Genomic DNA, 17,670 nt, shown 5'->3' with positions numbered 1-17,670 from the left:
AAAAGGAAGCTCTGTCACTTCCTTCTTAAAAATAACTACACCGAACTTTTAAATACTGAAGAAAAATACACAGAACTAAAAATCAAGCAGTCCAAGCCTATGATGTGGCCCAAGATAATGTCTTTGATCAAGCTGACATTTTTCATTTGTTATTTTCCTCTTTGGCAACATGACAGGTAATTCAAAAGGTGCAACACCAAAACAGGACCAGCAGGACCATGTTGCTTAGAGCCACATCCACTTGGGCTTTGAGCATCACCAAGGACAGTAATTCCACAGCCTGTCTAGCCCTGTCTTCTGCTGTTTATCCCCATGGTGAAAGCTTCTCCCAGATTTAGTCAGCTTTTCCCTTACTGCCACTGCTGATTGCTGTCCCTTGTCCTGTTTCTGCACACCCAGAAGCACCTGTCCCCTCCCTCTCCTGGTGGCACAGACAGGCTCTCTGGCATCTCCTTCCACATCCCCTGCTCTAGCCCCAGAGGTGCCTCAGCTACACTTGCTCCCCTCTGCCCATGTTTGCCTGGTATGGAGTTCCCAAACAAGACACTATAAATGTGATGTGGCCTTGGAGTGCCAAATTGATGGAGGAGTTCCTTCCTGGGATGCTGGTGGCCTTCTCTTCCATCCAAGCACATCTTCAACTTGTTGTCCAATCAGATCCGTGCCTTTCTCTGTTTTCTGGACAGTCACCTCCAGCCTGCAGCACTTTGTGAGGTCATCCTGCCCCAGGGACACGGCTTGGCATTACTCTTTGCTGAACTCCATGAGGTTCCCTCCAGCCTGCTGGAGTCCCTGTCACAGCATCCCTGCCCTCCAGTACACTGACAGCTCCCCAGACTGAGCACAGCCAAGCTGAGTGTGTGCTCCATCCTGCTGTCCAAGCTGGTAACAGAGGAGTAGGATAGTAACAATCCCAGCATCAACCCCTGAGGAACACCACTGGCAACAAGCTGCCAGCTGCACTTTGTCACCACCCCATAACCCTGGGGGCTGGCCAACTTTCCCAGCTGGTGTCACCAACTGGGCTTCCAGGACACTGTGACAGACTGCATTTGAAGTCCTTGCTAGAGTCAATGCCTACAATATCCACAGCATGCCCCTTCCCCATGCAACTGGTCATCCAGGAAGATTTGCTCTGTCAGCTTTCCATGCCTGAGGAGATGCCACCTGGGACACTTCCTGACAATGGATGTGACGTGTTTTCCCAGTCTTTCAGGAGGGCAGGGGGAGCCTCACTGACATCAGCCAGATGCCTTCTCCCTTGGATGTGCCCTGCCTGCTGCCACAGGCTCATGCACGTACAACTACTTTATGGTTTTGTGTAACCAAAGTGTCTGGGACCCAGAGTCCTGTTGTCAATCCTAATCCACTTCTCCAGCAGCATCTGGAATCTGACTGGAATGTGAAATCTGATTCAAGGCACCCACAGGACCCCACTCTAGTTCTATCCCCGACACCTCACCAAGACAAGAAGTACCAGCACACAGTGTGCCCAGCCCTTGGCATTGCTGCCTGGCTGTTTAACACAAGCCTATGCTAACACAAGCCAGTGAAAAGGTATTTGCAACACAATTTGTATTTCGTGACATGGTAAAACACAGAATTTCTCACCAGAGCTCGGTGTTTGTTTCCTCACACATGCACTGTGAATATGAGTTTAAGGGCAGTGGTACATCTGAGAGGCCACTTCCCAACAATGTATTATAACCACTGTAAAGGAGGTTCTGATACCTCACTATCAGAAGTCCGCACAAAAAAAAATATTTTTTAAAAATCACCATTTGAAAACTGGTAGTTATATTCTGCCAGCCTTTCCTTTGTGAATAGAGTCTCTGAGGAGATCGTGCTGACCTTTTAAAACCCCCCAGAACCACCACCTACATAAATAACCCCTGCTACATTGGAGGAAAGGACCTCCAGACAGCATTAACATGAAGAGAGAGGTTAGAGAGGGCTAATGTCAAAAAGCACTGTGAGCAATAAGTAATGCACACAAACCATGATTGATAATGACCAGCACAGAGCCTTAATTCATCTTTTCTCCATCATTTTACTGAGAGGGACCATATCAAATTAAATAGTGACCCAGCAAGGGTTTATTCAACCATACAAAGCAGGGCATGAAGGAAAGACATATTAAAGTGGTGATGACTGTGGTGTAATTGCAGCTCCTTAAAGGAACACCACAGCTCCAGGGGAAACCTGGAGCAGGAATTGGCCAAACACTGACAGCACCGAGCAATGCTCAGCACTGACAGGCCTTCATGGCCTCAGTGAGAACTCCTCCTCCTCAGAGCCTCATGCAGGACCCGTGTTCCATGTGCTCCCAACACACTCAGTGTTCAACTAGCCAGGAAATGAGCTGTATTATGACTACTTACCACAAAAACAATGCAGAATGCAGTTCCTACCCCAAAATTACTTCCTTTCTTTCCTTAGATCAGTTGCTTTTGTAACTATTGGAAGTCATTGGTTCTGTGCAATGCTCCAGTCTGTGTCATTGCCAAAAAGCAACAAGTGGTGGACAGAACCATGAGGGTTTGTGCCTTTTACCTGGCCTGAGGTGAAGCCAGCATGGGTGACCGGGAAGAAGCTGCAGCTCCTACTGGAGAACATCACCTGTGCCTCCGTACCATAAAATGACACTTCTTTTACTGTGTAACTGGTATATTCCCCCACTTCAATCTGCAAAATGCCTTTAGATACTCATAAATTGAACACATTTATTTAATTCCTTTAACTTCCATAAATAATTCACTTATTAATGACTTGTCTATTTAACATGAGGAATGCAGAGGTTTGTAGGCTTTGGGCCCAATGCAGCCCAAGAGCTGGAGCACCTTTCAACATCTCCCATATAAAAATGTCATCCTCAGCCTCAGATACGAACTGCAGCTGAACAACAGGCCTTTCATATTTCTGGATCACTGATGTGCTTTAATATTTCCAAACACAGTATTTGGAAAGAAGAAAGTTTTGAAAACAGAATGCATAGAAGAACTATAGCTTGGGAAGGAGGAAAGACAAATTTGCTTCTTGTTGCAGATTTCAAAGCAATAATCTTTATTTTTACTTTAACAAATAGTCACTACCTGCTCCACTATCTGTAAGTCAGCATAAAACCAGCTGGAAATGACATAGGTCATCTGTATGCTCTCAGAGAGGGATCTACATTTTAAAATAGGAAAAAAATTCCTACTTCGTGTCCCAGAAAGGGGATACCACATCTTTCACCTTAGAGTATTAAGTCCCTTCTCAGATCCTCTGTTAATAGGATTCCTTTAGCCAGCAGATGGATTGTGAATACAGGCAGTTTCATCTACTAAAAGACAACATAAATCATCATTGAGAAAGGAGAGACCGCAGTAAGGTTATCACCATACAGCCTCCTCCATGAAAGGTTTGCATTAAAGCATTAGTGAAATTAATTCATCTTTCATAAGAGCTTTGAGCAGTATCTGTGATCTATGATAACAACCAATTTCTCACTATGGGAAAAAAAAATTACTCAGGCCTGATAGACTACACAAATCTGCTTTTTTTAAAATGGCCTAACATTATCTGGAGTGTTGCTCCCAGAGGCATCATTTGAGGCTTATGCCTCGCCAAGAGGACCCATAAATCAAGGGAGAAAGTTTTGTTAGTTTTATATGCAGTGGGCTGTAATTATTTTGAATTGCATTATGACTCAATCATTGTAATTACTTTTAGATCATCTTTAAGCAGCAGTAATAAAAAGAAAAGAAATCAGTCTTAAACCATTTCTCACACAAAAAATTGCAAATGTGATATGTGAGGTCTGGCTAAAACACACAAGAACATGTCAATACAATGTTCAGGCAGATAAACTGCTCATGCCTCCTGCTGGGTCAACCTAAATTTCCAAAATACACATTATTTAGTGGCCTTTTAATTAGCATTGTTATTATCAACATTTGTCTAGGAAGAAAAAGGGGGGATAACAAGATTAATTTTAGCTTTAGAAATAGAAACGTGTATGAGAACCAAACTATGTCCCTGTTTTTGCTGTTGCTGTGTCTGTGTGTTTGAGAGGCTCTTTGGTCTCCAGTCTCCAACAGAAACAGCATAGTCTGAATATCACCGCAATTATTTTCTGGCTTTGCAGGTCTCATGGAAATACACTGGGCTGGCCCATGCCAGGGGCAGCCAGGTGAGCACAGTCACAGGTGAGCACAGCAAGTCACAGAGCTGCAGGAGGGATCTGCTGCTGTTCCCATCATTGCAGTCCTGGATAGTCTGCATCCCTTTCCTCTCCCTCTGTGCAAAGCTCTGCAACAGCTTGGGTGAATCCCTCAGCCTGTTCCATTTGTCTGGTTACAACACCATTCCCAGGAATTGTGCTGAGGGCAGGAACAGAACTTCACATTCTAAGTGCTTCAGGGATTTGTTCATGTCTTAATAGCGCATATTGGTGGGTTTTCTCTTTCCTGTTTATCCCTGACAATCAGAACATGGTGCTTTCTGCTCAGAACAGTAATTTAAGGCACTGGAACAATGAGACCAGTGTGAAGGTGTCAGAGCCTCCAAAGGGATTTAGCTGCTCATTGGGTTCTGGACCCCACAGGCTTGTCCCAAAAGCAGCACTGGAGGGTGTATCCAATGGAGAAGCTGCTGATGCTCAGGCAAATGTGGGAACACCTGATTCCTGAGCACTCACAAGGAATGAACACAATCGCTGCTCCACAAAAATGTGTGGGAAAGCCCTGAGAATCCACTATTGCTCCAAGAGACTGTGAAGAATTGTTGATGTAAAAGGGGTAATAAACAATGTTGAACAAGTTACAGCTTTGCCAGTCTCAGGATGAAACAAGCAGTGAAACAAGGGAGGAAATAACTCTCCCTGGGTATCAATGAGCAATCCATAACTTGTCCTAGTGCTCTGAGGTGGGATGGCAGCACTGACCACACCGTGCAGTGCTCTCACTGCAGTCACATCACTCTCAGCCCTACTCGGCTCCTGCTCACACTGCCAGTCCCAGACACTGCTACAGCTCCCTCCCGAAAGGGGAGGAATGAATATCTGAGGAACCACCTCAGGGGCCCTCAAAATGATGTAACACTTCATTTCAATGAAGTTACAACAAATGATGTAACACTTAACTTCAAGGAAGTATTCAAAATGTTTATTCACAGGAGATAAAAGCTTAGCAAAATTATGTCAAAAGTAGTTTCCCTTCCAGTACAGAGATATAAAGATAAATAATTCAGTATCAAAGTCAATCTTCGCCCCATCAACCTGGTAACTATTCATGCAATGCTCTGCCGAGTCCACAAGCACTGTGTAAATATGTCTAAGTGTGTATATTTACAAATTCTAAATTGAGTTAAAAAGTTTATTTAGTTCTTCCTTTTATTAAAGTAATAACATGCCTGTTTGATCCACAAATGTAACAGGAATTCAACAAATTTATTCACTTGGCTTGAGGAAGATGTTAACCATTAAATACTCATGTTCTAGATGTTCTTAAGAAGTTAAAAATGAGAAAATTAAAGCAAATTAAAGAAAAGAACTACAGGCAAGGTCTGCACTTGCAGGTGCAGTAGAAGAAATCCCTCAGCTCTGCTTGTGTTTCTGGTTTTGACAAGACGTTCAACCTCAAACCTGCAGCACTTCCCAGTTCTTCTGAGAACAAGAGGGAGTCCGAGGGCAGCCTCAGAGGAACCATCAGTGTGTGTCCACGTTACATGTACTCTTGCCCACACAGGAGCTCCCTTTTCCCAATCCCAATCCACGTGCATAGAGCCACGGCTGTGGGACACACCCTACCAAGGAGCAGGGCCCCCTGAGACAGCCCTGCCACGGCACGGTGTGCCATCTCTTGGGGTTTAAATGCACAAACGAGTCTTTTCCTCACTGTCTCTACCCTTCACAAGGACTTCCTACTATACAAAGAGTTCCACTGGAATTTGGTACATCCATGCCATGACTTAAAACATGTATTGCAGGTGTCAAGAAACCGACAGGCAAACCAATAAAACTCCATGACTCCATTACACGCTTATTCACGTCACTAAGAGGAGCTGCTCAAGTAATCAAAGCAAATCACAATCAAACCCAGCATTTGGGAATGCTCCACAGGACCGGACGTACCTCAGGGAAATAATCCTGCGGAAACTTCTCTTTTTCCAGCATGGGCGTGCTTTCTAAAGTGTCAGAGTAGATTTCTTTCCCAGTAACCTTTTTATACTTCTTAGCTAGGAAGACAGATAAAACAAAATTAACATACATAACCTCAACATTTTGAGCAACTTCCTGCACTCATTGGCAAAGCAGTGACATCTGCAAAACAGCTGGCAAATCAACAGGGCAAATTGAAAGTGTGCAAGCACTGAACTGTTCTGGGGGAAAACCAGAGACCACTAAACGAGGTATAAACACACCTGCTTATAATAGATACCTCAAAGCTACACAGTTATGGGTACTGTCATTTCTGCTATCCAGAGCCCTGTAAAATGCTGGAGCCCTAATCATGACCCTGGTCTCTGCACACCCTTGCACTTTAACCCTCCCCAGCTGCTCTGTGACCCTGCAGTCCCCATGTCCTTCAGATCATGCCTTTCAGGCCATCAGCACATGAGGCTGGCATGGGGATTTACAGCTGGAATGGGTGCTGGCTTTGTACAAGAGATTCAGTGGTGACGCACATCACTCTCCAATGTCTCTAATGAATGGCTTCATCACAGACAGAAACTGCACAGATTCCTATGGACCTACTCAGCTCATGAATGAGAGGTTCTGCTTCTTGATCCACTTCATACTTGGTCTCTCTCCTGATCAGGGCAGTGTACTGGCATGTCTAAGGTGAGAACCTGACTTAGTTCACAAACTCCTCCGACACAGGAGTCTGGGCAGCTGTTGTACAGCTGCCATTACACTGGACCTACCCAACGGGATTGAGGTTTGACTGGGAATGTACAGGAGAAAACTCCAAACCAACTATTATCAAGAACCCTCAATTGTCCAGTTCTACTGGATATCTGGTGAAAACACCAAGTGGTACAAAAACCTGTCAGTTAAAGTTGTCTAGATAAAGTATTTTATATAATCTAATGAAGCATTTACTGTAATGTAGCACTGTGTCTTCAGGGGAAAAAAAGTATCATTCTTTATGTGCCAATCACTCTGAGGTCTGGCTCCCACAGGAAAACTGAACAAATATCCTGATTCTCAGTGGATCATGGATGGATGTGCCTCTTCCAGCAAGTTTAACAGTGTCAGCAGAGATCCCGATGTCATTTGGGATACAGAGAAGACTTGGCAGAATTGTAAGGACTGAAGGCTTCTGCTGGGAGAACCTCAGTAAAAGGCAAAAGAAGCTCTAGGCAAACGGAGGCACTTCCCCATCATCCACATTGGCACTGACACTACGTGTGAGCCAGTGGCTCGTTGACATGACTGCTGAGCAGCGAATGCAGGGGGAATACAGCCTGTCCCCAGCTAAAAACAGCTCTACTCATTTCTGACTTCACACCAGAGAACAAGATTCTTTTTGTAAATCAAAGTGGTCGACTGGAACTGGCTAAAACCCCTCTTTGGAGGATGGCCCTTCAGAACAAACAGTTTGGCACTAGTTTAAATTGTAAGCAAACTTTTGGGCCTCTGACCACTGTGAAAACAGTCCAACACCTCTATGCTGTAGCAAATAATATGTGAGGCTGTAGGAGAAAGATGTTCTCATTTTAAAACTCAGATATGTCTTCCTGAGATCTGAAAAACAGAGACAATCTTTTTTTTTTCCCAAAGTCTGTATTCAGTCACATCCAACTGTGCAGTGAATTTTGAAAAGCCACAGTGATGTTCTAGGAATACTGAATTGTGTATTAACATCTATTTTTTGCATGCTTTTGAGTAGAACCGGAATTTCATAATGATTTTTGTGCAGAGGATGTTTGTATCCACTCAGATTTTTCTTCTGATTTAAAGGCTTAATACACTGTGAAAACGTCAACAGTCATGACGAGAAGAGGCAAGTTTTACATTTCCCCTGAAAGATGGGAGCCTTCACGGTCATATTTTACAACCCCTACACTGGGAGACGGATTCTGCTCTACGTTATGAGAACAGTGGGTGACTTACAACAGTGATTCACCCATTTTCTTGGATTCTTATTAAGAGTTTTTTCCTTCCAAATGATACCTGGGCCAAAGCCATCTTTATGTGAATGGTTCCCATCCCAGCCAGCTCTGCTAAGGTTTTGCAAAGCAAAACGAAGCACTGACCATTTAAAGCATTTATTTTCTGGAACAAGTATCTGCTTACTGCTTTCCTATTGATTGTTTTCCCCTACATTTTTTCCTTCCATTTTTTCACTTCCCTTCTTAATTCTTACACTTCCTTTTAAAAGCTGTACAGTAGCGAATATGTTGCCAATTAATGATTAATAAATACCAAAAGCTCCTCTTTTCCTGAAGCAGCTGCCATTTCCCTGTCAAGTGTGGCTGGAGCAGGACACATCCCATCTGTGACCAGCAGGAGGAACCTTCAAGTGGAGTTCAGAGTGAAACTGCTGCTCCTCCAGTGCTGGTGGGATGAAGCTGTGGGCTCAGGTGTGCAGACAGTTCACAGATTATTGGCACACAAAGTCATTCACACGGTAGAATGAATGAACAGCCACAGCAGGGAGAGCAGACTGTTCTACCCAGGGCCTGGGCAACACCTGGGACCCCCAGCGTCCCCCAGTGTCCACAATTCAGTCCCCCGTGTGCACAGCTTGTTACTGAGTGTCTGCAGAATGGCTCTGGTCTGGGAGAAAGCCCAGGTACAGCCTCTTTGGAGTGCCAGCCTCACTATGGAGTGTTCCCATATGGTTTGTCAGAGACAAAATCACTCTGTGATGTTATTATGAAAATGTTCCTTCAGCACTGAAATCAGTAATGACAGGACAACTTATGTTGGCTAAATCTTGAGTAGCTACACATGCAGAACTACCGTTCAAATATTTCAGGGCAGGAAGACCCTGTACCCTCAATTACGTGAGCAGAAAGAACCTGTCTCTACTGAGAACAAAAATAATGAATCTATATAATTAAGACAATTATAACACTCCATAGTTACCACCATTTCAACAGTGTCTCAAATTAATGGGATGCTAGATGAAGTATTAACGTGGTTCAGCTCAGTGAGCTAAATGAAGCTCAGGAGATTTTTTATATTAAATATACACAGTTCTCAACTGAAATAACATAAATTTTACATAATCCTTTCTATATTCACCTCTGGAAGCATTCAATAATTTTCTATCATATTTTTAATATTTAATGTACATAACCTTGCATTACTTTTAAACTTGTGAGATGTAGCAAGACCTCCAACCTGAAGGATCAATGTGGGTTAAAACAATGCCACCCTCCTACTGACCTGCTCTGCTCCTGAGTAATTTAAGCCATAAATCTACCTCATCTGCTTTGCAAAATGACCATTGTTGTAGGACAGTTAAGGTCTTGGTCCTGTATCTGATCTACACGGAAGAACCTTGCGGCCATTCAGAGTTCTGAAACCCTCAGGGACCACTATGGACCCAAGGGTCCATGGGAATGATTAATGTTCCAGCTTGCAACCTGTGGCCGGTCCATTGACTTCTCCTAAGAGGTCTATAAAAGGTAAGAAAAGCAACGCCTGTCACCAAGGGACCTGCATGCATTATACAGGAGTCTGTGTAACATGGAAACACTGCCAAGCACCACCATCAGAAAAGACGATGGAAAAGCTGCCTTGATGTATAAACCAAATTGTCTATTAAAAACATTTAACTCCTTCGCTTACCTTTAAAATCAAACTGGTAGATGTTTTTCAAAGATTCGTGAAGAAAGTAAAAACTTCCTAGAGCCTGTAATAAAACAATAATAAAATATGAAATTAAAAAAATATCCACTTCGGCTAACTAAATTCAAAAGAATATCATGGTTTTCGATTAGAAAAAGAAAAATGCACAGAAGAAATTTATTCATGTTTAAATTTTCTAAGATCTATAAAAATATTAATTTCCTTTGTTGCTTCTCTGAAGTTTCATCAACCATTATAAAGAAGATCCTTAACAGCTGACTGACCACGATAAGGGCACCACAGCCAGTGTACATTTAATCACCAAAAGGATGGACACGATGGGTGACACCAACTGGTGCCCTTCTAGGCCCCAAACACAGCCCCCCAGGTCTGTTACAAAAACATGACAATATCTCCTTCACTTCAGAGCAAAACCAAAGCTTTTGGAGCCTGTTGTACAGGAACAAGGGAAAGTTTTCCATTTTCTAACTTGCACCTCAAGCCTCTGCAGAAGAGGCTCCACAACCTCCCAGCAGCCTGACATGGTTTTTTCCTACCCTGAGACTGAAAACGATCCTCAACAGGGACAACACCCTTTGCCTTCCTGCTCCAGTCTTCTCTCCATATGTCCCTTTTCCTAAGACCCTCCACGGATGCCAACCCTGGGTGCTCAGGCCAACAGTCCCTTCCTGGCTCCGTTTGTGCCATGGGAGTTTTGTCATGATGGGACTTACAGGTACAGTGAGCTTGCTGCTTGCTTTGCCTTCTCCTCAGTCATGTCATACACTGCTTTCCTCCAGTTAATGAGAGGAAAATGACATGTTAGAAGAGAGCAAATGGAAATCAAGCGAGAAACAAAAAAGCAGTGTAAACAGACTTATAGTGGAATATGAAAAAATTTAGAAATTTTAAATGAGAACTTGATAAGCCTTCAAATACATTTGATGCACTCAACAGAACCTGAGAAAAAAGCAGCCTGCTACTAGATAAACTCTTACTGAGAAGAATAAAAGAAGCAACGCATTAACCAAAAAGGATGATTTAGTTTCATTCCACTTTGGCTCGGGGACTGCTGCATTATTTATAAGACGCTGCACATCCAGAGATTAAACATTTGCTGATTTGTCAAAAGCACAAACATGAGGTCCTGCCCATCTCCTTGACATATTAGTCCATCCAACAGAAAACACTGTCACACGTTTAATTGATGAGTACACGTCCCTGCGACCCAGGCAGATTCCTTCGGGCCTTTGGGCTTCTTTTTTATAACATGGAGGAGGCGAAGAGGGAACTGCAGGAGACACTCCTGTGAAGGACTCAAGGTTAACTGTGCTGCAACAAGGACACACTGCCAGGAAAAAATAAATCCTGGTACAAGATAAAAGCACTGCCACCTGATACTCCCAGTTGGTCCATCCCTTTCTTCAATGCACAGGACAAAATCTGACATATATAAAGATAACACTTTGCTATATAATAATACTCTTTAAGAACTCAGTATAAAGATACAGCTTTATTTCACCTTCTAACATGGCCTTCAGAATAAAAAAAAGGAGCCTCAGCAAACATCTGGGAAGTATCATCCCAAATGCCTCAAGTCTGAAAAATTTAATAGCAAATGAAAAAGGGATCCTGGAATAGGAACTCGGGCTATGTCAGTAATGTGTGGCCAAGTCAGCCTACCTGTGACATCTCAGTGCTGTTTTTAAGGGAGCTTTTCTTTTTCCCACGAAGCAGGACAGCAGGATCATGCTGTCAGAGTACCTCCAGTCCATGCCCTGCCCCATGCAGTCTCCTCAGAGAGGAGACTCAGAACTCTCCTGGGCTGGAGCCTCCCTCCCCTCCTGAGCTGCTGCTTCAGTGTCTCACCACCTTCATGGTAAACTTTTCCCTTTATTCTCATCAGAATTCCCTATGCCACAGCTGAGACTAAGTAAAAAGGACTAATTATTTGGAAATAGTGATCTGTCCAAATCAGGTACAAATCTGGGTGACAGAATTATGAACTCTGAAGCTTCTCATGTCACATATCAACAAGTAAGCCTTCAAGTAAACCCAAGTAAGCCAACAAGTAAACCATGAAGAATCCAGATGCTCTAACACTTGTTTTATTTAGGTGTCATAATTCTACTAAAAACAGTACTGTCACTCGTCCTCAAGCTACAACTTCCTTTCTGAGTGTCACAATTCGCTCATTGCTAGACTTCTTACAGCTTTAATCTCAATTTTAAAAAACTAATTTTGAAGACTTATGCAGCAAAAGTTCGGTTTGATAGTTTGCACTTGTAGCACAGTGTCAGCTACTCATGCACAATGAATCTGTGACAGTGATGAAGTAACTCCGTCCATTTTCAGGAACTGATACCACTAACATTAAGACAGCCTTAGACTGTGCAATTCCAAACACCCCACTGAAAAGAATCAAAACTATAATGGAATGGAAATTACAGCTATCGCTATCTTCCGCATTGTTATAGACTTAATCAGGTTTAGGTACATAAATGTGAACTTGTAAAAATGATGGAGTGCACTTATAATTCCCTGCCCTAATGCAATGAAATATACATAAAAAAACCTTCCAGGGCCTAATGCTTAGGCCCTTTTGTTGAGACGATTATGTTAATTCAATTTATTTCTCATAAAATGCCAGTTTAACAATACAGTTAAATGAGATTAATTTAAAGAGTAGAACCTTGCTTTATTTTCTTATTTACAATTTCAATATCCTTTGGAAAAAGCAGCAGTGGCACATACAGCAGCAGCAGTATGTACAGTATCTAAGTGATACAACACAGGAACACATTACCGATTATAAACCACCCAAAGAGCTCAACTTTTAAACATCTCAAATGCAAAGAAAGCAAGCTATTATTTGTTCCACTTTAAGGGTTGTTGAAATGGATGACTTCTGCTGTTAGCACAAGTTCTACACCACCTGTAAATAGATGCTTCTACTCAAATGGAATCTCAGTGGTTGTGCTGTGCACTGTCCCTTCCTTGCTCAGTTACAGAGGCTTCGCCAGCGCAAATCAGCCGATCTGAGAATATTGCAGCCCTCTTCATTCCTTCTGGGAATACTGCAGCCCTCTTCACAAACAGCCCTTCTAGAGCACAAACCTGGAAAACATGTGCACTGAGGGCCACTGAGGCTGACTTCACCACACATCAGAGACGATGCACGTTCTGCAGCTGTGCCCCTTCAGACAGTGCCACCCCTGAAGGGATCAGTCTGTAGTCTTTCCTCTCCAGCATTCAGAGCACCCTAATTTCTGAGGGCAGGGCTCAGACACGGTGCAGCAGCTCTCATCAGCTGCTCCGATCCTGAACGGAGCACTCCTGCCCCAGGGAATGAACAGGGCACGGCGCACGCTCTGCCACTTGTGATGTCTCACCAGAGTGAAGTGCAGGGAGCAGCCACAGGCTTGTCTGCTTGACTTCCCAAGCAGTCTGCAAACACAAACTAGTCATGGATTCCGTTTCAGTAGCCTCAAGTCAGAGTGATGAATGGACAGCTCACAGTTCGGCTCAGATCAGAAAGTTCTTAACTTGTCAGGCCAACCTCCCTGCTCCTGGGCTAGTAACTAAAATCACCATATTCTGGAGTACCAGAAGTTTCTAGAAGCTCAGGAAGACCAGCCCAACCTGTTGGCCTCAGGTGTTCACAGGGACAGCACATGTAATTCCTGGGACTGATCAGGCAGGTGAATTAGGAAGAAATTCTTCCCTGCGAAGGTGGTGAGACCCTGGCACAGGTTGCCCAGAGAAGCTGTGGCTGCCCAATCCCTGGAAGTGTGGCCATTCCATGATTCTGTGATTTCTACCCTACTATTAAAGCCAGGGACTGACACGATACAAAGGGCTTCATCAGAGCCTGAGGTGCCCAGTTACTCCCAGAAGTACATACACAATTTAGAATAACACCCATGCCCACAGGAAAACACCACACAGTCACTGCCAGTAGCTGTACTGAAATTTATTCATATTTTACTTCCCAGAGGAGTTTAAACATTGTAAATAGACATGAATATATATACATATATATATATATCCCTATATATACACCCAACTAAACCAGCAGAGAGCATCAAAGCAGAAAGGCAGGTGGCACAGTCATAAGCAATACTCAATTTTAGCTTGGCCAAGTTCCTTAGAAACACACACGAAGGTAAAACTGATTGTTCTGCTGTCTCCCCTGCTCACTATAACTAAACAGCTTGGATTTAACACCCCTATAATCAAACAGTCAAACCAGCACACAAAACCCTGCAGGTAGAGCAGGGAAAATTTCTTTTGCAAGCTCCCAGGACCTCTTTCAATATCACAGTCACTGACTGCAGAGTACACAGGCAAACACATCCTGGCTTTTGTAAGAATGGTCCCTCCGGAAATGCTCAGGAGCTCAGGGAGAGGCCAGGCATTATCTCAGGCAATGTTGCTTTTAACAACTGCTTTTTCCGGACTGACAGAAGCACCTGACTGTTCCTACCACGTCTGTGTGTGGACCTGTATTGCAGCTGTAGACACAGAGCAACATTTACAATACACTGGGCACGTTCATTAAAGGAGCTTTGCATATCCCCCAAAAATGTATTATGAAGAAAAAAACAGGCATCCTCTCCCTGCTAACAGACTGAAGTTAAATGTCCACTGCGTTTAATTAGCTTCCAGAATGATACTCATTATGGTATTGGACATTTCTTTCATTATTCCATACCAAAAGACTCATCTGGGAAAACTGGTACTGATGGCAAGATAAACAAATTGGTTGTGATGGATTACACATCTGGCATAATTACAAACACTATTCCTTTGATTATACAGAAATTTTGCCACAAAAGTTTGAAGATTTAAACAGCTATCATTTTTTTAACAGCTAATTGGCATAATTTCTTTTTAAAGTAGGCCATTTCAACTGTGGAGATTTAATGCATAAAGGAAATAGCTGAATAAACATTTAATTACTGCACAGAGTAAACATTTACTGCATTACCTCACTAAATGTGATAGTTAATATATAAAGATTGCTTTAAATATATTTAAAATAAATTGCCCATGATGACATAGAAACTGTAATTCATGTAGTCATAAAATCCATAATTAGCTTTAATGAATATTTAAAGTCAAAGTTCAGCCCAACTTTTTCAATGTTTAACCTACTATATCAATATAGTTCAAGGAATTCATTTATCATGGAACATGACAATGTCTGAATATGAATTAGCGCGGGCACTGCTGACAGGAAGCCCTTATCTCCTACCAGCCTTTTTGGCTCTGCTGAATGTCAACAGTGAGTTTGGCAGGCCTGACACTATTGATTGCCCGCCTGCTTTGCTACCAACAATTAAAAAAGTATTTCACATGTTTATAAACCCGAACATCAAGAGCAGGTATTACTTTCCCATTAGCGAGATGGAGTCTGTAAGTGGCCACATCTCAGTCAGGGCAAGCACAGCACTGGGAGCTGCAGCGGCCCCAGAAGGGCCGACAGCAATGTCACACAGGAGCTGTTATGGGTATGGCACGGGGACACTGCCTGGACTCATTTATGTCGCAGTAAAGTTTAAGAGACTTCAAAGAGACAAACCTGAGATGGGAAAGGGTAGGGCCTGACCTTCCCTGCATGCCTGGGGGATGCTGAGCGCTGCCAGGGGCTGCGGCCTGGGCCAGCGCGATGGTTGCCATGGCCGGGGGCCACCCGCTGCCACCTCCCCAGCCAGGGGCTGCTGGGCTCAGAGGCTGTGGGTGCCCAGCTGCCCCCAGGCCAGGCCCCAACACCCAGGGACTGTGGGGTACCTCCCTACTGAGGGAGGGACTGTGGGCTACCCTCCTGCTGAGGGAGTGTGGGGGTACCTGGTGTGGAGGGTGCCGTGCCACAGGGTACAGCAACAGCAAAACAGCTCCAAAATTCTGCTAAGAACAAACCACTGGCTACCTTGGATTTCTGTGGCACTTTAGAAACACTTTGTGAAAACACCCACCTTTAGTTTGCCATAAAAAAGTTAGTTTTGATACAGCTGCCACTTTCCCAAAAAGCAGAGGAAGGGGAGCTGCAGGACAGGCTGGTACCAACACACCTGAACAGTGACTGATGAAGTACTGACACCACGAGCGACAGTGCAGGGTCTGCCTGCAGTTCTGCCACACTCGATTCACTACAGCCAAATAACACCAACTGCCTATTGCCCATTCAAGGTTAAAAACCAGGCTGGGTACACAGATTAACTCATTATAAAATACTCTGTCGCTTTTTATTTGCAAACAAATTAGGTGTCCAGCAATTTATCATTTCCTGAATTAGACTTATCAGCTAAAGCACATACAATTAAAGTGCCATTGAGCCTGCCCGGACAGCCCTGCTCCACCTGACGTGCAGACGGCCGGAGCCCGATCCGACCATTCCAAACAATTACACGCCACTCCTACAGCTCCATATCACAAACACAGGTATCAGCTTCAGTTAAAAGTATTTGAATAATTACCTCTTTAATAAAGTGTCAAAGTGAGTGGGCTCCAGATACTCAGTGACAAACTTAAAAAACTCTCTTGACACACGAGAACTTGTTCTGTATTAAAAACAATAGTTCAGTTACATGTGATAGTCTCATTAAAGCAAATGGAATTGTCCACTTGGAAAGAGTAAAACCAGTGGCAGGATTGGCACTGCAAACTCTCCTACTCCATAAAACCTAAACCAATGTTATGCATCATAACATAAACATACAATGTTTATACATAAATAAGATATATAGAATAACCATGCTGTAAAGAAGCCACTTCCACTTTTATCCTACCAGTGTCTCCAATGCTCATTTCCCAGTTAAGTCAGTGCTGCTGGAGCACTGGAGTCTTCTGGAAGCAAAAGCAGCAGGTGCAGCAGGTAGGGATAAAAAAGTGTCCACTTTAGGCACTAGGAGTCCCTAACTCCTGGGAATTTCTTGCCTATATTAGATCCATACCTGCAAAGACCCTTCTGCATTTCTACATTAATTTCCACATGCTGGTTTTGACTTCAAAAGTTATTTTGTCTTAAAAAAATCTAATTTGTTTATAATCCATTTATTTCATGAACCTGCCAGTTTTTCAGACCAACACTTCCAGCCATACAGGCTGCACCAGGCTGGCAAGTTGACCTCCAGCTGCTCTGTGCCAGGTGAATCACCTCACACTGCCTGTGCTCCCAGCTGTCAGAACACACAGTGTGGTTTCCAGCCATCCTCAACTCACTTTAGTGCCACAACCTTTGCTGTTGAGTCGTAGCTGAGCATCCCCAGACATACTTGTAACATCTAGCACTGCTCCCTTGCTCTCTTCCTTCTTACTTCTTCAGAGAAGCCTTTTCAAAGTGCAGGACCAATAATAATGCAACTATCAAGGGGGATAATCACTATAAAATGTACCACTAAAATCCAAATAATTAAAAAATAAATTATGATTTGTTTTTGCTTTTATAATAGTTGAATTAAATGTAATTCAGGAAACAACTGATGCACAGGTGTTCATATATAGTTTTATAGGTTGTAACGTTTATTCTCATTACCAGGATGCAGATATTTTCAAAAAGGCTTATCTGTTTAGGTTTCGGTAAAGGTTGTAACTTGTCTACATGACAGACTGGAGTAAGTGTTTTAAAAATTCCAAGATATCTAAATCCCAAGTCATTTAAATTCTTAATCAAGAGATCAACATAAAAAAAGAAACTTGTCTGCCATCCTGGTCATTACAGATACCTCAGAGAGGTCTCTGCTAACAGCAGTCAGCAAGGGTACATTTTCTAGAATAAAAATGAAGTCCCGGGAGCTTTCATTTTCCTGTTTTGAAAACTAACAAAATGAGGGATCTTCAGCTAACACGATCCATCTCTACCATCTTCTCTTAATAATTCCGTC

The 17,670-nt window shown here is 43.2% G+C and overlaps 1 protein-coding gene across 3 annotated transcripts in view; it reads right to left on the bottom strand.

The window, feature by feature from the left end:
* INPP5A (inositol polyphosphate-5-phosphatase A) overlaps positions 1–17,670 on the bottom strand; it is a 193,204-nt gene that overhangs the window by 86,247 nt on the left and 89,287 nt on the right. For all 3 annotated transcript variants that reach the window (XM_032694962.1, XM_032694961.1, XM_032694963.1), the window contains exons 5-6: positions 9,785–9,848; positions 6,113–6,216 (exon numbers count right to left, since the gene is read on the bottom strand). In XM_032694962.1, coding sequence (XP_032550853.1) covers positions 6,113–6,216; positions 9,785–9,848 — 168 coding nt within the window. The remainder of the gene's footprint in view (positions 1–6,112; positions 6,217–9,784; positions 9,849–17,670) is intronic.

The sequence above is a fragment of the Chiroxiphia lanceolata genome, chromosome 8 (assembly GCF_009829145.1).
Source record: "Chiroxiphia lanceolata isolate bChiLan1 chromosome 8, bChiLan1.pri, whole genome shotgun sequence".
Classification (NCBI taxonomy): domain Eukaryota; kingdom Metazoa; phylum Chordata; class Aves; order Passeriformes; family Pipridae; genus Chiroxiphia; species Chiroxiphia lanceolata.
Note: the sequence above shows the minus strand (reverse complement) of the source record. Positions and strands in the feature narration are given on the sequence as shown.